The sequence below is a fragment of the Canis lupus genome, chromosome X (assembly GCF_048164855.1).
Source record: "Canis lupus baileyi chromosome X, mCanLup2.hap1, whole genome shotgun sequence".
NCBI classification, from domain to species: domain Eukaryota; kingdom Metazoa; phylum Chordata; class Mammalia; order Carnivora; family Canidae; genus Canis; species Canis lupus.
Window position 1 is genome coordinate 33,804,969 of NC_132876.1, and position 21,642 is coordinate 33,826,610.

The 21,642-nt window shown below is 38.6% G+C and overlaps 1 protein-coding gene across 14 annotated transcripts in view; it reads left to right on the top strand.

The window, feature by feature from the left end:
* The window catches only part of KLHL13 (kelch like family member 13), a 210,756-nt gene that overhangs the window by 107,638 nt on the left and 81,476 nt on the right, over positions 1-21,642 (top strand). The window contains exon 1 of one of the 14 annotated variants that reach the window (XM_072818199.1): positions 19,165-19,290. The exons of 12 other annotated variants lie outside the window; for them this stretch is intronic. Coding sequence is in view for 1 of the 2 variants with exons in the window: in XM_072818191.1 (XP_072674292.1) it covers positions 20,815-20,855 (41 nt within the window). In the remaining variant the exon portion in view is untranslated. Of the gene's footprint in view, positions 1-19,164; positions 19,291-20,511; positions 20,856-21,642 lie in introns of those variants that run through there. One more of the 14 variants, XM_072818191.1, reaches the window with a different exon arrangement.

Here is a 21,642-nt window from a genome sequence, read left to right on the forward strand (position 1 = left end):
ATAACCACATGTATTAGTTTCCTCTTGGTACTGTAACAAATAACTACAAACTCAGGATTTAAAACAACACAGATTTATTATTTGACTGTTCTGGAGGTTATTGGGCTAACACCAAGCCTTCCTTTCTGGAGGTGCTAGGGGCGAATCCATTTCCTTGCCTTTCCCAGCTTCCAGAAGCCACCTGTGTTACTTTGCTGTAGTCTCCTTCCTCTGCCTTCAAAGCCAGCAACTGTAGGTTGAGTTCTTCTCACATCTCATCCCTTAGACCTCTTCTGCTTCCTTCTTCTAGTTTTAAGGACCTCTTTGATTGTATTTAGCCCAACTGGATAATCTAGGGTAATATCTCCATCTCATAAAACTTAATTACAGCTGCAAGATTTCTTTTGCCTTTTGAGGTAATGTATTCACAGGTCCCAGGGATTAAGAAGTAGATACCTTTGGGAGAGGGACATTATTTTGCCTATCACATCCAATATCCATGTCAGCTATTCCATGCTGTGTCTTTTTCTTATGAGGATATTAAGATAATGGCCCTTTTTCAAGTATAAATATTTTTTAAAACACTCATCATAAATGCTTATCCCAATAGCCCCATGTACTTATTTTTTTATTTTTAATTTTTTTAGCCCCATGTACTTATTATGAGAATTAGTCCCTTCACTTATTAAGAGAATTTCCACCTATTAAAGATGATATATGAAATTATACAAGTTTTAGAAAATGCAGAAAAAATAAATCACACATTATTCCACCATATCTAATATAAACCAGTTATTGTGTTGGTTGGTATACTTCCTTTCTACTGTTTTTCCATGCATATATTTTATGTAATTATCATGATTGTGTACAATTTGTCTTTTATTTTTTAAGTAAGCTCTAGGCCCATTGTAGGGCTGGAACTCACAACCCTGAGATCAAGAGTTGCATGCTCCACTGACTGAGCCAGCCAGGTGCTCCAGATTTGTTTTTCTTAACACATGGGATACCATGAACACTTAACATATTGTTAACAGTCTTCTTAACCACCTCATGAGAAAAATAACTTTTTTCTTATAGTGTTAGTCTAAATTCCTAGTCGAAAACTTAGAAAATGTAGGAAAGTATAAATAAGAAATAATTTCCAACCCCATTATTCAAATTTAACTGTTCAACATTTACATATATTTCATAGTCATTTTTTTCCTTCCTGTTTTTTTTAATGATTTATTTATTTATGATAGACCTAGGGAGAGAGAGAGAGAGAGAGAGAGAGAGAGAGAGAGAGAGAGAGAGGGGGGCAGAGACACAGGAGGAGGGAGAAGCAGGCTCCATGTCGAGAGCCTGACGTGGGACTTGATCCCGAGACTCCAGGATCTCACCCTAGGCCAAAGGCAGGCGCTAAACCGCCGAGCCACCCAGGGATCTCCCTTCCTTCCTGTTTTTAAAAATAAGGTAACATTTAGGCTCCTATCTTTTTTTAAAAAGTATTTTATTTATTTATTTGACAGCACAAGGAAGGGCAGAGGGAGAGGAAGAAGCAGGCTTCCCACTGAGCCGGGAGCCTAATGTGGGGCTCCATCCCAGAACCCTGGGATCATGACCTGAGCTAAAGACAGATGCTTAACTGACTAAGCCATCCAGGTGCCCCTAGACTCCTATCTTATGTGTAGCTCTGTGTCATGCTTTTCTTTAATAGTAATATAATATTAATATTTCCCCCATGTTTTTATTATATATTGTTTACAGTGGTAAATTTTAAAATACATTGTATTGCAAAATTAATATGGCCATTATTTTTATTTCTTTATTTTTTATTTTTTAAAGATTCTGTTTTTAAGTAATCTGTACTCCCAACATGGGGCTCAAACTCACAACCCTGAGATCATGAGTCACGTGCTCCTCTGGCTGAGCCAGCCAGGCACCCCTGATCATTATTTTCATTATTATTTTTTAACTTTTTAAATTATTTTTAAAACTTAGAAAGTACACATATAAAAAATAAGAAAATTTATATCATTTATAATTCAGTCAATATTTGTATACATATAAATGGTCTGTATACATATAAAATGTGTGTGTAGTTGATTTACAAAAATGAACTCATTATTATCCATACTGTTTTGTGTTTGCATTTTTCGCTTAGTATAACAAGGGTCTATTTTGTGCCCTCATTGCTTTTCACCATCATTCTATGTAGCATCACATGAGATATGCTTATAAAGTGCTTTAAACACTGTCTGAACATAATAAGCACTCAAATGTCATTTCTTGTAGTCACTGTAAGCCTCATCATAAGAATTATTTTATTGTATGTATATGCCAAAATTTATATTAGCGTTTTTCTCTTTGTGAATCTTTTTATTTTGAAACAATCTCAAATTAACAGAAAAACTGCAAGCTCAGGACACAGAACTTTTTTTTTCCTTGAATCATTTTAGAGTAACTCACTGACACAGTGCCCATCAGTCCCAAATTCTCTAGAGTATAATTCCTATAAATGAGAACATTCTCCCATATAACCTCAATTCAACCATCAAAATCAGGAAATTAACATTAATACATTACTACATTCTAATCAAGTCTATTCAAATTTTTCCAATTATCCACAAAGTGTTCTTGATAGCAAAAAGTTCCAGTTCAGAGTCACGCATTGCATTTAATTGTAATGTCTCTTCGATTTTCTTCCATCTGGAACACTTCCTCAGTCTTTCCTCGATTTTTATGACCTTAACACTTTTGAAGACTATATAGGCCAATTATTTTGTAGAATGTTTTCCAGTTTGGGTTGGTTTCAATGGTTCTTCATGATTATACTCAGATTTTGATTCTTTGGCAAGAATTGCATGGTAATGATGCTGTATTCGCATTGCATCCTATCAGGTAACACATGGTTTTGATTTGTCCCATGTTGATGATGTTGATTAAGGTGGTATCTGTTAGCTTCTCCTTTGTAAAACTATGTTTTTAGAAAGCTTGTTCTAATTAGTGATATTTTGGGGTGGGATATTGGGAGTATGTTGAGACTCTGTAAATATCTTGTTCCTCAGGAAACTTCTAGTATTTCATTTATTTTTATGTGTGTAGTCCTAGGTTACAAATTTAATCAGAATTATAATCTGTTATTTATTTTGATGCCAAATGGCCCCAGATTTGACCAGTAAGAGTCCATTCAAGTTGATGTCTGTATCCTTTTGACATGTTTCCATCATTCTTCCTTGCATTTTGAGTTATCTTTTACTTTCTGAGTACTTCTTTATGTTATGGTTCATCATGGACCTTCTCTGCCTTAACCCTGGAATTGGCCATCCTGGTTCATTTTCATGGACAGTGGTATCTGGAGCCAAAATATATGTGCTATGTGTGTTCATTGCTATTGGGGTATTGCTTTCCTCAGACCCTTTCAGTGGACAGAACTAGGAAATGTATGTATGTATACTTATATACACACATATATACATATACATCTATATTTCAGTATCTTTATATATTGAAAACCATGAGTTGGTCCAACACCATGGAATTCATTCTGAATTTCTCCCTTTACATGTTTTTACCCCTTCATCTCTAACGTTGAGAACCTAACCTGTGTTTGACCAGTGCCCCTGTATGTAGTCAATACCCTACCAATGCATCCTTGCCCTTTCCCTCCTCAAATGTTGGCCTGCGACAGTCAATGACTGGCTGTGGCTGCTGTCCCCCTGCATGGATAAAACCTCATTTGGTTTTGAATTCAACTCACCATGTTAGGCCTCCAGTAATATTGCAGGAGGGAAGCCCTTAAAGCCCCATAAGGGGCCTCTTCTGCCCCCTACTCCCTCACCCAGGCCTAGATGCCTTCTTTATCCTAACTAGTGGCTTTTGGATTAACCTCTTCAGGAAGGGGAAGGGAATGAACATTCTCTATATTTTGACTTTTACGTTATTGTCATGTTTTTCCTTACAAACATAAATTTTAATGATTACTACCCTTCTATTGGATGGTTAGTTACATCACACACTTCTTATTCTTCTAAATAGCACTTTCCTGCCATCAACATCCATCTTTTCTTCATTATATTTGATAGTAGTTTTGCTTCTCAACTTGAGTACTTTTCTTTAGATGAATATTAATTAGCTTACTGGTTTATTATTATTGCTGATTTGACTTTTACTTAATTATAGAATAAGCTGTCAGAAAAAGATGCAGTTGGGAATAGGATGAATTTTCAGATAATTATGGTATAATTGGTAGAATCACTAGTACTTTCTTGTAATAATCATTTTAAAGTGGAGATTGTTTAAAAACCTGTTGCGTAGTAACCTTTCCCTGGGTATTTAAGGTTGAGGTCCTGAGTTCAAGAAGTCTGATTTCCTTAGCATGGCATAGAGAGCCCTTCATACTGGGCTCCAAACCACCTTTCTAGCCCTACTTCCTGCCACTTCTCAATTTGGCACCCTGTGCTGTTGCTGCACCATGTCTTTTTGTCCTTCCCCAAATATACTACATTCTTTCATATTTCTGTGATAATTGTTGGATTATCCAACAGGTAGGTTAAGCACATGCTTAGAGCACCAACCAGGCATAGGTACCAAACAATGAGGGGAGAAAAGAGTATTGAGCATCAGATTTTATGTCATCAAAGAAATTAGATCTTGTTGGATTTATATTTTGAATTATATATGAGAAAGTTACAATGGCCCTTTCTGCAATTAAACCCTCTCCGGGTTTATTCAGAACTTCTTATGTGCCTGTGGTCTTTCTTGCTGGATCTGTGAACTCTACTCCCTGCTCTCAACAGAATTACCTGATATGCCGTCCCACAGCATTTGGTTGAACATCTATGTTACTTAGCACATGTATAATAATTACTTTAAAAGTCTCTCCTAACTGGACTATGATGTCCATGAGGAAAATGGCATGTTCCTATCATGCCATCCCTTTCCTGCATCTAACTCAGAGACTAATTCAAAGTGGAAATTCATTAAATATTGTCGAAATGAATAATTTATTGTCCTGTCTTTGGATGCACATGGTGGCCTTTGTAGGAGAGATTAAATGTTCTCTCTTAAACTACAGGACACCCGATTCAGTAACATCTATTAGGATAGAATTTGACATGTCCAAGAGATTCAGTTTTGTTAGTTTGTCAAACTGTTCAGGGAATAGGCAGTATGAGAAATAAGCAGTCTGAGAAACCCAGAAGATATTTATGCTATAAGCTGGTGTACCAGTGATTTTTCCCTCTAACTTGCCCAATGTTCTCACAATCAGGATACATCTTTAGATTTTCTAGATTTATTCTTGTATATACATGTTCATCCAATTGCATTGGTTCTTTAAAAATCAAAGAAACTTTTCAGTTAGATCTGGACCAGAGGTGCAAGCACCTTCTGATCTGTTCACTAGAGGTAGTTTAAGGTGGGAAAGTTTTAAAACTTCTTTTGTTGGATGGATTCCATATAACCACTAGCTTTCATGCTGCATATATATAATTTCTCTATGAGCTACAGCAGTCATCACATGGCTTTCCTTGTTGCTGTCCTAGAATTACAGTTCTGCCCCACACTACAGAAACAGTCCAAAGATCCTCTCTTGAGCTTAGAGCCATCCAAGTGGAATGTCTTCCAATAGCAGTGGTTCACAGATATCATTTAGTACATGGAAGCTGGCTTGTTGTGGTTATTGTTACATGTTTGATTTTTTTCCTTCTAGAAAGCTAAATCTATTGAGTATAATTCTGAGACTGTCCTTCTCTTTTTGATTGTTAGAAAGTCCTCTTGCCCTTTCTTTAATGAAATGATGGTAATAAAAGATTGTGTACCCTTGCTATCTGAAAACCTTAAGGCAAGATATGTTTCAGAATTTAGGTTCTTTTTGGATATTATTCAGGTAATAAAATGCATGTATCGTGTATTATATAACAGCCCCAGCCGGGACTGAATTGACACCCCATCAGCAGTTTCAGTAATATTTCTCCAGTGAAATGTAAGAATATTTATACTAAGTTAGACGGAAAAAGGCTGTGAATAGCCTCACATTTGTTCAGGTCAGGCTTTACTGCCAGATGAGTTGAGGTCAGTTCACGTTTTGCTGCCAAATGAATTACAGGCAAGAAAAAAAAAAGGCCATCTGATTTTCAGTTGTTTGGATTTTGAAGTTGTGGGTAAAGGTTCATGGATTTACAGTTGCCTTTTAAATTATTCTTTGCAAAATAAATTTGGCTACCCTCTGTAGGAACCCAAGATGTTCTTGAAATTTCACTAGTCCACAAAACCCAAAAGCATAGAAAGTCACTCCTTTGAAAGCTGTTGAAGTGAGGATAGCTGTACTTTCATACTCATCCCTATCCAGTGATAATACCGTCTTTGAATGCTGGAAGATTTTCTCAAATATATTTCTAATCAAAGTAAATTGATATTAAGATTATCTTGTAGCAATTTTAGGAGACTGGAACAGGAGAGAAGTTTGTAGCAGAAAGCCACCCATGATTCCCATTGATAAGAATTGTTTATAGCCTGAAAGATCCTATTGAATATTATCTGCTTGGCCAAATAGATAAATGAACTTTAGACCCTGGAGATAGGTCTGTGTTGGGGAAGGACAACAGCAAATAGCTATGTGAACTTAGGTTAACTGATGAATTTTGGGCATTTGTGGTTTATGTTCCTGTCCATCAGATGGGACTAACAATTTCCATCTTGCAAGTTTAAAATGAGTTAGCAGCCTCAAAAGCACTTTGACAGTAAAGACTACTTTAACATGTATAACTGGTATTTTGAGGAGTAAATTGGCAACTATGATATATTAACCTTTATACTACACGTTCATTGTATAGTCTTGTCCAACCTGGCTTCTGAATGGAGAGGTGATTTGACCTCTTTTTTCTAAATGATCTTTAAAGGTTCTCTTTTCTAGCATTCCAGTAGGATATATTATCTAGGTAAGAAGTCTAATAATAACAGAATCAAAGCAACACAGCTCTGTAATTCTTATCCTAGCAAATTTTTCCATTGTGTGGACTTGGTAAAACAAGTATTGTACCTAGCTGTGCTATAATTTGGCTCTTACATGCTTAAAAACTGTATTTCTCAGTTAACCAAGGTGCTAGTTATTGATTTATTACCCTTCATCTTCAAATTCATCCTTTTTGCCTGCTCTGAGAACATAGACCTGAGCCCTTTAAGTATTTGTTTTCTTTACATCTTGCATTGAAGTTTTTTAGTAGAGGGTGCTGGGGAGCCATATCAGGAGGAGAGGGTTTTGCTTTCTGCTTCCTGTGTGCTTGCTCAGCAGATGTCCTACAACTCTGGTGTCTTCTTTAGTATTCAACCTCTTCATCCAATGATCAGGAGCTTTTACCAATGCCCCCTTAGATAGTTTTGTAGCAGAGCATTTCTGGTAAGACAGTTTTCAGAGGATGCATTTTGGGCATGTTCCAAAGGATGAGTTTCAGAAAGTTCTACAGGATGGGTTTCCAGCCAATTCCAGAAGATGGTCACCACAGCATCTTCTCATTTTACCATGAGCCACAGCTCTGCCTTCTCCAAATAAGGTCTGGATTTCGGCCTGGGTACGGAGCACTCCTCTGGACACTTAGATTATATTTTAGCCCCAAGAGAAGGATCTCTTCCTTGGGTACTCTATCTCAGCTTTAGGGATAGTAGTTGTTCCTGATATCAACGATTCCTTTATTTTTTTTTTGAATTTTCTTATCACTAGGCAATTGCTCATGGCTCCAATTTTCTGTTATTTTAATACTATCATAGTTAATTATTCCTTATGTGAAACTCTCCCAGTTCAAATTACTGTTGGTCTCTCTCTCTTGGTTAGGCCTAGGCAGATACAACCAGTTAAAGGTCCCTGTGAGCCACCATGCATCACTTGCAAGGTGATTCTTAAGAAACGATACCATTGTTCCTGCAGTTGAGAAAATTAAGACCACTCATTTCAGTCTTCAGGAAAATATCTTAAAATACCATAAAGTTGAAATGTTCTTCCCGTGGAGTCTTTGTGTACCTGTGCATTTGTCTCTCTCTCCCTTCTCTCTCTTCATGTCCCTGACTTCACTCTCATTTGTTACTCTTCTCCTCCCCTTCTCTATTTGCCTGATTAAACAGTTTCTAATCTCAGCTTTGCCTTTTTAAAAAGATTTTTATTCACTTGACAGAGCATAAGCAGGGGGAGTAGCAGAGGAAGGAGAAGCAGGCTCTCCACAGAGTAGGGATTCTGATGTGGGGCTCCATCCCAGGACCCTGGGATCATGACCTGACCCAAAGGCAGATACTTAACTGACCTGAGCCACCCAGGCGCCCCTCAGCTTTGCCTTTAACAAGCTGTCATGTGAGGCAGAGATAATAAAAGATCATAAATTAATGAAATTAGGACATGAAAGTGCTTTGTAAGTTGTAGGGCACCATACAAAAGTAAGGTGTGATTACTTGCATTTATTAAATAGTTTTCTCTTCCAAGTGTTGAATTTTTAGGTTATATCTTATTTTACAAGCTGTAAGGAGCCTTCAAGAGTACTTACAACCTAAAAAAAAAAAGAGTACTTACAACCTAATAAAACAGATATATAAATACATATAATTATTAGATACAGCAGAATGTGTTGGGTGCTAAAATTGGGGAACAAATAGGATTATGGGAGCTCTGACAATTATGATTTAATTTTGGCCTGAGGACTGGTGTTTTAGTTCCAAAGAGAGCCACCTAATATTGAAGGATCTAAAGCTGCCATTTGATGAATTTTTGTGACACCAATGGGCCTTGTGCTTGGCACTTTACATATATTATCATATTTAGCCTTTAAAGTTATTCTTACAATCTTATATTATTATGTTCTGGGCTCATTTTTTAAATATTTGGCTTGAGGACAGATGTTTGATCATTTGTTTTGTTTTTTTTTTTAATTGAAAACCCCTTCCAGTTACGTGTGAGTAGTCAGTCAGTGGCAGTGCAAGTCTTAACAACAGAGAAAATTTTACTTTCTATGCAGCATTTCATGTATATTCTATTTTTATATATATATCCTTGAATACCTGCGTTTGAAAAATTGGTCAAATCTTTCACCTTAGAACAAGAATAGATAGATTCTCTATAATCTCTATATTGAAAAAGGGAAGTGATTTGTCTAAAAATCATTCTCTCTTGTCAGTAGTTAGTGTGTCAGTGGGCATAATACATTCTAGGGGATGCCATGGTTGACTACGGGGAGAAATGTAGCATACTATGTAAATCAGAGATGGGTGCTCTCTGAGTACCAAGTGTTCTGTCAAATCACAGGATGAGTGCATCTCCCAGTGGAAGATGTAGCAAAGTGCAAGTGACTCTGAGTCCTTCCAGAACCACTGGTCTTCACTGTTCAGCTTCTGTGAGATGACCACCAAAGTATTGTGTGTGTGCTACTGTGGGTATGCAGATTACTGGCAGTACGCAGACTTATATTTTCAATTTCAAGAGCTTTGTTATTTTTTGAAATGCTATTAGAGAAAAACAGCCTGGTGTGTCAAACCCATGATTTCCTGAATACTATTGCTGAATATTCCTGAGTATTCCTGAATACTATGCTGGGCACCTGAAGTCAAGACTCAAGCAGGTTGCAACACCTTATCCAGTGCTCAGGCATGCCCGAGAATGCATGGCTACAGTCTCTTTTGGGATAGAGCAAAACCTGACATCCAGAAAATGCTGATTTTTAAATTCCAAGTATTTATAGTATATGTAATTGTGAATTGGAATCAGGCCTGTGCTCTTTTTTTGTTGTGGTGGTGGTTTTTTTTTTTTTTTTCCTATTTTGTTGCTGAACATGGATCAGTGGATAAAATGGGATTTTAAAAATGTAAAGGTGCCAGACTGTAATGGAAATGCTAATACTCAGGCATGATTTTGATGAAATTGGTCGTATATCATCAGATATGACGATCTAATTTAATAATTGCCTGAACCATCTGCTACCGATGTGAAAGGACTGACTGCTAAGAAAACAACTATCGCACAAATGTGATGAAATTTGGAATTTGTAGTTTAGTAAGCACGATGAGAATGGACATTTTTCCTTACATGTCATGGGTTTGGAGACACACAGTCTGACACGAAACCTTCCAATCTCACATGTTTTTTAAGAAGATTTTATTTATTTATTCATGAGAGACAGAGAGAGAGGTAGACACATAGCAGAGGGAGACGCAGGCTCCCTGCAAGGAGCCTGATGTGGAACTATCCCAGGGCCCTGGGATCACACCCTGATCTGAAGGCAGACACTCTACCGCTGAGCCACCCAGGCGTCCCTCACATGTTGTTTTGAAACCCACAAAGTGCTGTAGACAACCTACCCCAGAGGTTCCTCATAAGGTTAAACATAGTTATTATATGTTCCAGAAATTCCTCTTCTACATATATACCCCAAAGAATTGAAAACAGACGGTCAAAGAAATACATGTATGTGCCTGTTCACAGCAGCACAAGAGCCAAAAGGTAGAAACAGGTTAAATTTCCATTAATGGATGAATAAATAAAGCATGGTATGTATACCTACAGTGGTATATTTAGCCACAAACAGAAAAGAAGTACTCGTGCATTATACATAGTAGATAAACTTCTAAGGCATTACACTCAGTGAAAGGAGCTTGGCACAAGGGAACACATAGTATATGATTCCATTTGTGTGAAATATCAAAATAGAGAAATCCATAGAGACAGAATGCCTATTGGTGGTTGCCAGTGGCTGTGGGGAGAGGAGAACCAGGAGCAACTGCTTAATGGGTATGGGTTTGGGAGTACTGAAAATACTTGGGGACAAGCTAGAAGTAGCCATTGTCCAACATTAGGAATGCACCAGATGTCACTGAATTCTTTAGTTTAAAATTGTTAATGTGAGGGCCACCTGGCCTGCTCAGTGAGTAGAGCATGTGGCTCTTGAATCTCAAGATTGCAAGTTCAAGCCCCATGTTGGGTGCAGGGCTTACTTTAAAAAAAAAATTGTTAGTTTTATGTGATGTGACTTTCACTCCAATTAAAAACAAAAACAAAAACCTGTCCCATAGTGTGGTAAGTGTGGCACTGTGTGGGGAATAGGATGATGTGTTAGGTTGTGTGCAAGCATTTCTCATTTTTGGAGTTATGCATCTATTTTTATAGCTGCCTTCTCATTATTGTAAATTATAGCAGTCTGCCATTTGTAGTCATAAGCTGAAAGTTTTTCTTTAAAGACAAATGTAAATTTAAAAGGACCGATATAAAGAAAAAATAAACACTAAAGGTGTTACTGAGATACACCTGGAAGTGACAAATAGACAAATGGAAGGTAATTCACAGCTGTCTGAATAATGGAAACTTTAAGAAATGTTATATTCTGGGGTACCTGGGTGGCTCAGTGGTTGAGCATCTGCCTTTGGCTTGGGTGATGGTCCCAGGTCCTGGGATCGAGTCCCACATCAGGCTCCCCACAAGGAGCCTGCTTCTTCCTCTGCCTATGTCTCTGCCTCTCTCTGTGTCTCTTGTGAATAGATACATAAAATCTTTTAAAAATCTTATATTCTGTGTTCAAGCTGGTTAATTTTTATTGAGTGTATACTGGGTCCTAGCTGCTGTTCATCGAAGGTGAATAAGACATGGTTTTTGCCTTGGATACGTTCAACCTAATAAAGGAGGTAAACCACATGGATAAATAATCTAGGAAGAGGCTGAATGTGCCAAGTACTAAAACTGAGCACAAACAGACTGAGATCAAGACCAGGTACTTTTTGGATTACCAGTCCCATTGAGGAAAATGCTAGAATAGATCTGGAGAACATGAAATGAGAAATTTGCTTTGCCATTAGAAACGAGGAACAGAAGCAATTAGTAGTGCACCTGACAGTGTATTCCATATTCAAGTTTCATCTGTTGTGGCCCTTAGCACCTCTGTCTTTCTCTCTCATTAACTTTGCAGTCATCTGGGCTCCCGTCTCCCCAACAGTCACACTTGTAGAGAGCAGAGCAGAGGGCTTACTTAGTGGATTTTGGAGCTAGACTGCCTGTGGACAAATTCCAGTCCAAGATTTACTGACTGTATAACTTTAGTTGTGTCATGGACTTTTCTGTGCCTTAGTTTCCTGTTCTGTAAAATAGAGATATTAATAGCACCCACAGTATATAGTTACAGTGAAGAGTAAGCCAAGTTAATCAATAGTTAGACCATTTAGAACATCACTTGTCCCAGGTTACATGGCCCACAAACATAAGCCACTGTCATCATCTCCTATGCATTCCATCTGCTGAAAATCTTTTTGAATCCTCCCCCCGGCCCCCACCACTATTGCTTCAGTTTAAGACTTTATGTTGTTATGATTGACCGTAGTTGTGTCTTAATCAGTTTGGCCTCCCTGCCCCTGTGTCCCACTTGTCAGCCTGACACCTTTTTGCTCAGGCTTAGCACTCAGCTCAGGTGTCCCTTCTGTGAAACTTTGCCTGATTCCCTGCCCGAGTCCGGTTAAGGCTCTCCATGTGCATTTGTGTGACCTCGAGCATGCCTCCACTACAGTGCATCTCACGCAGTGCTGTGACTGTACTTGATATTCCCTGGTCTGTGAGCCCTTGTGGGCTGGGGAACTGGGCTGATACTCAGGTTTGAACTTCCAGCCAAAGCACAACACTTGTTACAAAGTAGATGCTTATTAATTGTGTGGGTGGATAAATGAATGGCCTCTGCCTATAGAAAGTTAGCTTACAGTGTTCATTTTGCAAGCTGAGTTGAGCACACATAGGGCTAAATAAAAACAATGAGTCCTACGGGCTGCAAGAGTTCAGAGAAGGACATTTGGTGCCTGTTAGACAAATCAAATGAGGCTTCAAAAGGTAGAGAGCAGGCAGCCCGGGTGGCTCAGTGGTTTAGCGCCACCTTCAGCCCAGGGTGTGATCCTGGAGACCCGGGATTGAGTCCCACGTAGGGCTCCCTGCAGGGAGCCTGCTTCTCCTTCTGCCTGTGTCTCGGTCTCTCTCTCTGTGTGTCTCTCATGAGTAAATAAATAAAAAATCTTAAAAAAAGAGAAAAGGTAGAGAGCTTGAGATAGGAGCACCTGGGTGGCTCAGTTGGTTAAGCATCTGCCTCCAGCTCAGGTCATCCCTGGACACCCGGCTCTTGCTCTTTTGTGCCCTCTCTCTCAAATACATAAATACAACTTTTTTTTAAAGGTAGATCTTGATTTGGAACTGAAGAACAGGCAGAACTTGGGGCACCAGCTGGTTCAGTGGGTGGAGCATGACAGCTCTTGATCTTGGGGTTGTAGGTTCAAACTCCATGTTGGGTGTAGAGATTCCTTAATGGTCAAACCTTAAAAAGAAAGAAAAAGAAACAGGCAGAACTTGTGTGAACAGGGGAGTGGCCATAACTTAGGCAGGGGGAGTGTTTTATGAGTTGAATAGATGATAACAGAATAAAAAAACCGAGAACATGTAGCATTTCCAAAAGAGAGAAGAGACCAGCCTGATTAGGGTATGTGCACAGGGGTGAGGTGAGGGATGGTACAAGTAGTTCACAGGCTAACAATGGGGTGCGTTCTGAAGGCTTTTACAGATTGTTTGCACGATGGTGAGGTTTCTGGCCATGCCCCAAATATGATATTTAACCTACGTAAGTAGCTGATCCATCCCATGGACTGTACTAGCCTGAGATCCAGGGCCTGGGAGCAGGGGGTCTGGAAAGGCGGGACAGGTTCTGAGCTAGAAGACACTAAGTGGTAGAGGAAGTGGAGCTCTGTTATTCTTTTACAGCCCCTCTCTGCATTCTTATCTCTATCTTGGTTTCTCTTTCTCTATCTCTAAACATAGTTGCCCTAACTCACCAGCTCCCCCCACTCAGCTTCCTTCATATAGCACCCCACCCAAGTTCACAAGGACTCCAGAAAGCTCTTGACACCAGCCTTCCCCATTCCCGGAGGGCAACACCTCTTTGCTATTTGAAGAAACTTGACTGTACTCATTCACACCAATGTGAGAATAACTGACAGCCACCTTACCCTGACAGCTCTACTTATTATAATTTTAACAGGATTCTTTTTAGCTCAAATGAACATGTACTTGATGGAATTTCTGGCAGTAGTACACAACAAACAATGAGAGAGAGAGAGAGAGAGAAGTGAAGGTGTGAATGTTGGAGGGAGAGAAATTTTGTTGGAGAGAGAGTTGGCACTAAGGAGAAGATATTTTGAGACAGGAAAAGCCTTTGCTGATTTTCCTTTCTGCTCTAATCCCTCCTCTATACATTTTTGGTATATTCTTCTCTTGAATCCACAGCAACGTAAGCTGCATTAAAAAAATAATATAAATATACATATAAATATACATATAAATATACATATAAATATATCCCCCATGGCAGTTCTCGGCTAAAGGGATTTTGTGTTTTCCAGTTGTGTGCAAATCTGAGACAACCCGTAATGAGAAATAAGGTTAAGTAAGTAAGGAAGAGCTGGGGTGTAGGAGACCTTGAAAATGGGAGTTTACAAATACATCCAAACAAATAAGGAGTCATGGAAGGTTTTTGAATAGAGGATTGAGATGATCCAAGCAATATGGAGGGTATAATTAGTTCTTAGTTTTGGATTAGTAATGATGGGGCATAACGTTCACTCATGGCTCTTGTGTGAATGATCATTACAGAATCCTACTTTTTACTATCCTTTTTTCAGTATTCTGAGACTTCTTCCTTCAACTGTTAGTGTCTGAATACCTGAATCTGACTGTTCTGTGTGGGTTCTGAGCCGATCTTTCCTTTCAGATTCAGGATCCTAGAGGTTTTTATGACCCTTGTGTTTCCAGGGTAGCCCATAGGGACCTATACACTGTGTTTCTGTGTCCCAGTAGCACAATTCAAGTCCAATATTAGCAAAACATGGCTCCCTTTTGTAAGACCACATTTACTTTTATTTAAATAAAAACCTGCAGCCTCTGTACCCCAGAATACTCCCCAAGATAGTGGTTAATGATATGTATCAGTTAGCCTGTCACAGCTGCAAGAGCTTCCACACCCTCTACCCAACCCTAAGCAGATGCTAAAGTTTGTTGTGAATATGCTTTTCCCCATGGGGAACTCCATTGTCTCTCTCTCTCTTTTTTATTATTATTATTACTCATGGTGTTGAGATCCTCAGTATTTCTACCCTGCTGGTTTGCATAAATGGGAAGGCCAGGAAATGGCATGAGAAAAGGATCTGAGATATTTCCTTCTGCCTCAATTTTAATTCTCATATTGGAACAGAAGATTCATAGGTCTTTAATCAAATATATATATTTTTCTCTATTTTGAAAGTTACAGGGGCTTGTTAGCAATGGGCCCTCCTGTGCTTCGTTTGTGTATTCTCCTCTTGACTGCCTACTGTGCCATTTGAGTTACTAGGTATTGGTGATGTGCAGTGGCTTGCTTGGTTGAATTCACTATTTTATTTTTTTGTTCAATCTAGCGGAGCAGTTATTGTCAAAATTGGATTTTGTGGCTTACTTTTTTTATCATCACTGGTTACAATAATTTAAGAGGCTCTAATAGTCCAAAGAATATGTTTTTTATCCTTTTCAATTAGCAGTCTGTAGAAATGATTGGTTTTAGGCAATGCTGCTTCACATTTCAGTGTTCTGGTCTGGGTGTCAAACCAGTGAAATGTGTTTCTTCAGTTTGTAGTTTTACCAGCACTCTCTTGCTTAGACAAATGATGATTGGCATTTCCCTTCCTGATTGTAGCAAAGTGTCTGCTCCACTCATTTTGGTTCAGCGGTCACTCACTGAGCCATTCACCCCCTCCATCCGTCCATCCTAAAGTTGTTGTACACCTGCTGTTCTGGGCACTCTGCTAGGCACGCACAGGGGGCCATCACACAGACATCCAAAGGAGCCTCTTACGTATTTAGGTATACTGTTTGAAATTGTGGTCTTCCATTTATTTCTTTCCATTCTTATCTTAGTTCAGGGAGGAGAATGCCCTTTAATGATCTCTTGTTCCATTATCACCCCAAAACAGTTTAGTCTCGGAGGAAAGAAAACCTCCCCCTGCCAAACTTAATTTCACTAAAGTTCCCTCCTACAATTGGGCTACTGTGTGACAGGCACTGAGATGGGTAGAATAAAAACATAAGGAGGACCCAGAGGCAGCTCTCAGGAGTTTATAGTTGAGTTTATAAAAACAGTTACAATCCAAAGTGACAGGACCTCTAATGTTCAGAGTGTCATGGGGGTTTAGAAAACCTGGCAACGGAGTCAGCTAAGGGATCTCCTTGATAGACAAGGAGAACAGGGAATTCCACGTGGAGAGGGTGTCATAGGAGAAACTACTGAGGCATGAGAGAGTATGGCACGTTAGAGGTCTGTGCCAAGAAATGCTAATTGAGGGATAAAAGAGAGCTCTGAGAAGTGCCACTGGGAAGGTATTTCTGGCAATGGTAGAGGTTGATGATTCTGCAACTTGAATCAGATATCATCCTATGCCTTCCATGATATATTCCTCTTTTCCTCCCACTTTTTACTTACTTCCTCTTCAAGTAACTACATGGTGGTATTTAGGATTCATGTTTGCAGGGGTTTTTTCCCCCTAAAATAAATATTAATACAGAGGTGACTAATGGACACCAAATTAGGTGTCAGGGGATGTGGATTCTTGTTTTCCAGTTCTCTCAGCAGCTAGGTCACTTGAGCCAAGCCAATTTAATAGCTCTGTTTCTTCACTTAAATGGGAATTTTAAAATGGGAATATTAACACCTGCATTGCCTACCTCAGAGTCCATTTGAAAAGGCAAATGAGACTCTTAAAAATGAAATGGTACGGTAGACATTTTTCTTTGGAATTCTGCTAGCTAGGGCTATCTATCATCTGACACTCAAGACAAAACACTTCATGGAGTATCTGGATAAGAAAATTAAGCTGAAAGGAAGTTGACAAATAGGAATATTCTTATTTCCTCATTAACTCCATATGTCAGCCCTTCTGTCTGTGGAAAGTCATTTAGTTTATTTCTGTGTTTCTTCACTAACATGATGAAATTTCCTTCTTCCCATTGGTCTGTCATGTATATCTTCACCCACTTTAGTTTTCATGGTAGCTATTAAATAGTAATAGATTTAAGACTTAGGCTACTGGGCTGCCTGGGTGGCTCATTCAGTTAAGTGTCTGACTCTTGATTTTGGCTCCGGTCATGATCTCAGTCATGAGATCGAGCCCTGCATCAGGCTCTATGCTCAGTGCAGAGTCTGCTTGTCCTTCTCCATCTGCTCCTCCTCCTCTCTCTCTCAAGTAAATAAATCATCTTTTAAAAGAAGATCTAGGATAGTAAAATATAAGCTGGTATATTTCATAGTCAATCTTGAATAATTTATATCTATCAGGTAGTTTGAATTACTCACGAATTACCCTCAATCATTTGTGTTACCATATAGTGGAGTGACCTGCACTTTGTTACATTTTAGGGATATATAAAAAGGTTATGATTCATTCAGTTAGGAATGGGAAGTTATAAAACTAGCTGTTTTTATTTTTTTGCAATTTTTCCCAATCCAGTGACAGTACAGGTAGAGTTATTAGTAACAGGAAAAGGCTTATCTTTCCTTTTGACCCCACCTTTCCTATTAGATTGAGTGGTAATACTCCTGGAATCTGGTCACTCACCTGAAATATGAACTTCCGGGCTGTAGGAATATGAGCAATTGCTCCCAGTATAAATACCCCTGACCAACCCTTCTTTAGATCAATGGTTTTCAAAATCTATCATCCAAGGACATTTCTGCATGGCAGAAAACTCTCTAAACCACTTAAGTCCTGCTCTGAGCCATCTTATATACACCAGAAGAAAGGAGAGTCCACTACAGCTATGGATGAGATAAACACAATGATGCTATTTTAAATGGAATTTAAGTGAATTATTTATACTAGATTAATATAGACCCTGTCATCAAAATCACTAATAATATAAGAGCCTTTACTGTGTACTACCAGGAGTAAGCCCCTCTTTCCTCCTCCTCTAGATGAACTCTAGTGCATGTGAAATGTGTACGTGAATTTGGATAAAATACCTATTCTAGTTCAAACTATAATATAAAATGATTATTACTTTTTTTCTGCCAGGCTTGAGGGAAATACTCTGGTAATTGTTCTGTTTTCTACAAAATCAAATGAGGAAATGGTCTGGTTTATTTTTTCTTTGTTTTAAAGTCTGTGGTACCATTGATACATAGTTTCAAAACATTCTTCTGAGGACCTAGTGGATTAAATCATTTTTATGTCCACTAAGTACTGCCCTTTTTTGAAGAATTCTTGAGAAAAGTGTGGCCCATATCCAAAATCGCATTCTTCTTTTTTTCTGTATTTGAATTTTTTCCTTATAAGTTAATGGAAAGGAAAGTGGTCAGTTTTTGCACTCAATAAACAAGAAAGAAGGTGTAGACAGCTTTTATCTGGGACATTTTTAAGTCATTGAAAGAATATTCAAGTATTAACTGCTTTTTGAAATTATTGGCAGAATTCTCTTAACCCACTTTAACATAAAATGGTTGAATAAGATGAAAAGATTTTTTATTGTCTACATAAAAGAAAGCACCATGGTTTTTGCATCATTGCATAAATCTAAGAGATTATGCATACATAAAAAGGATGAGACAAAGCTGAATGCTAAATGCCAACATCAACGAAAGCTTGTCTGAGTATTTGACACTGAGCATAATGGGGTGTGGTTCCACAGGGAGAGAACACTAAATATTTACACCCAGGACTTGTTTCTCTGTTAAAGCTTCTTGTCCTAGATTAATCTCCCAGCTAACACTATTACCCTCCTTTTTAAAACATATCCCCTTCTTACACATAGAGTTTTCTCCTTTAAACCTCATGAGGTGCTAAACCTTCCGGATCTAAAGCCCTGCTCTTACTCTCCCATCTCTTTCTGTGATCTTCATGAATTCTTTCTGTTTATTGTATGGATCTTCAGGTGAATTCTCTTGGTTTACTGCGAGTAATAAAAAATAAAGCACGCCCCCCCATAACCTCCCTTAGCTCTCCCCCTCCCAAGATCACAGCTCTATAATTAAGCTCTTCTGTTGGTTTCCCTTTCTCATCAATTCTCTGGAATTTTCCAACAGGAGCTGTGATGTATATAGGCAGCATTGTGACATGTTAATGCAGAGTCGTTGCCCAGTGCAGATGGAATTCACTTCACAGTTCATACCCTTTCCTTTCCAGGCCTGAGAGCAGTAAAAGAAGGTACTGAGATTGGTGTGTACTGTGAAGTCTGGGGAGGGGTGCTTCCTTCCGCCACTTACCCTCAGGCTCTGACTTGCCTTCGTGTCATCTCCTCACCATCTTGCTTGAGTGCAACAGGTATTTTGAATGGTGTGTGCTAAACTGGTAGGAGGAATGCATGGTCCATATAATGGAGGAACATTTGAAAATTGGAGACTCAGATTACCATGGGAGACATCGCAGACAAGAATTGGATTGGAGCTGGATCTAGAAGGATGAGTTGAGTTCAGAAAGTGGAGAGGGAAAGAGATTGCATGTCAGAAGGCTCTGGAGCCAAGGGAGACAAAAGAAGCTCAGGGGATGGGAAGTGGGTGGTAGGGGATACTATAGCAGTGAATTCCAAGAGTGGGTCCTCCAGCTTATAATGCGTTCTTAGGGCTAGGCATTGTTGCTTAAGTAATTCCTCGAGTGATCCACTCATTGAGCACATAGCTTCTCATAGCTCATAGGATAAAGGCCAAGCCTCTCAACTCACATGTGATCTCTGTATCCCTTAAAATCCACTCCCCTCAACACTATGTACCTGTGCTCCTTCCAGTGATATTGAAGGCCTCCTTGATCCTTCTGACCTGTGGTACTCCTTTAAATCTCGGTGTGCCTGCACAGACTTTGTCTTCTGGGTCTGCCTGGGGAATGTCTCATTCTTGGGCCTCAGTTGCAGCCTAACTTTTATTGCTCCTCTGATATTTATCGTTCCTCTGTAGAATCCTAGGCATATACTAGTAAAGCTTCTATGCTGTATTTTGTGCTGTCAGGGTGCATGTCTGCTTCCCTCACTTAACTCAGAGCTTCCTGAGAGCAAGGGATTGTGTCTTGTTGACTTTTCTATCCATATCACCTGGCAGAGTCCCTACCAAACATGTAGCAAATTCTTAACAAGTATTTGTTGAATGAAATATTTATTGAACATTTAATTTACATCATGTATAGTTGTATTTTAAGAGAATTCATCTAGAAGCAAGGTGATTGATAGCTTGAACATAGGAGGTGCAGAGGGACCAGTTGTATGTATTTTTGGAAGTAGCTCATTTGTTAAAAAAAAAACAGTAGGGATTAGACAGTAAAATTGATAAAGAATAAAGGATAGGACTTAATGACTGGCTACTTGAGGCACGAGGAAGATAAGAGTTATAGATAATGAAGATTTAGGTTAATATGACAAATAACAGGGCAGTGACCCTTGAAAAAATCAGGTTACTTTCAGGTAAACATGTTTTTTTTCTACGTCACATCTCCTGATGCTAGTATTTGTCTCATCCCACCTCTGCTCTGAAGATGAACACTTTGTTCCTGTTCAATTAACTGGAACTAAGCTCAAGATTCATGTGCTCCTGATCTCTGTATCTGATCAGCGCTTAAGATAAGAAATAGAAATAGTTCAGCCACGCCGGCTACAATTTCCTACCAAGGGAAGGTGTTCAGTGCATAGGTTTTTGAATATATCAAGGCTGTTTCTGCTTTTGGGAGCTACAACTGAAGTGTTATACCAGGCAGATGCACTGGGGTGCGCTACTATGTAGCAGAGCCTAGCTGTGCATCACCGCTCTCAACTTTAAAACTCCAGAGAATTTGATGAGAGAGGGATCCACAAGAACATGACAAATGATGAGAGTTCAAACCTTAAGAGAAAAATGGGCTTATTGGTAAGAGACCTTTCTTTTCCTTTATTTACTGCTGTTACTTATTCATTAAAATAGCAAGCCTGTTGTTTTCATATCTGCCTGTGAAGCGGTGTACAAAAATCAATTTTATATGTATTGTAGAATTCAGGAGACATATTGGTAACCATGCAAAAATCATAGGAAGCATGTATAAAGCTTGATTTTTTAAAAAAAAAAGTCACTAAGTAAATTCTGCTGTATTTCAGAGTGTGGTATAAATGTGTATCTATATCCATATATAGCTTAAATGTAATACAGGTTAAGAAATATATATATTTTTTAAAAGTTAAAATAAAGCATAGTGACTTGTGTAGAGATACATAATTTCACTCAGTTACCAGAAGGTGGCACACCAGATTCTTCTTAAATACACAAAGGAAAGGAATAATATTAATAGGAATATAAAATAAGCTGTATTTAAAGATACTTTCCTGTATTTTTAAGGGAAAAATAATATCGTTATTTGCATGGTGAGGCTTAATGCTAAGACTTAGCAGATATTAATTCAATCCATTGTAGCTTTTTAAGATACAAAAATAATAATTTTTGTGTGTATAGCATTTTAAAAGTAGACTTTGACATAGTGTTGTCATTAAAGAGATGCTGTTTCAAATTCATCATTCCAAAAAACAAATAAAAGATTTGCTACCTACTTTGGCATGAGAGGTCCTTAGACTGAGGATAATGTTATGGGTAAGGTCTCTGGTGAGGTCTTTCTAAAGATACTATTAGACTATGACTTTGATTGAGTTATGACTTTAATAATGCA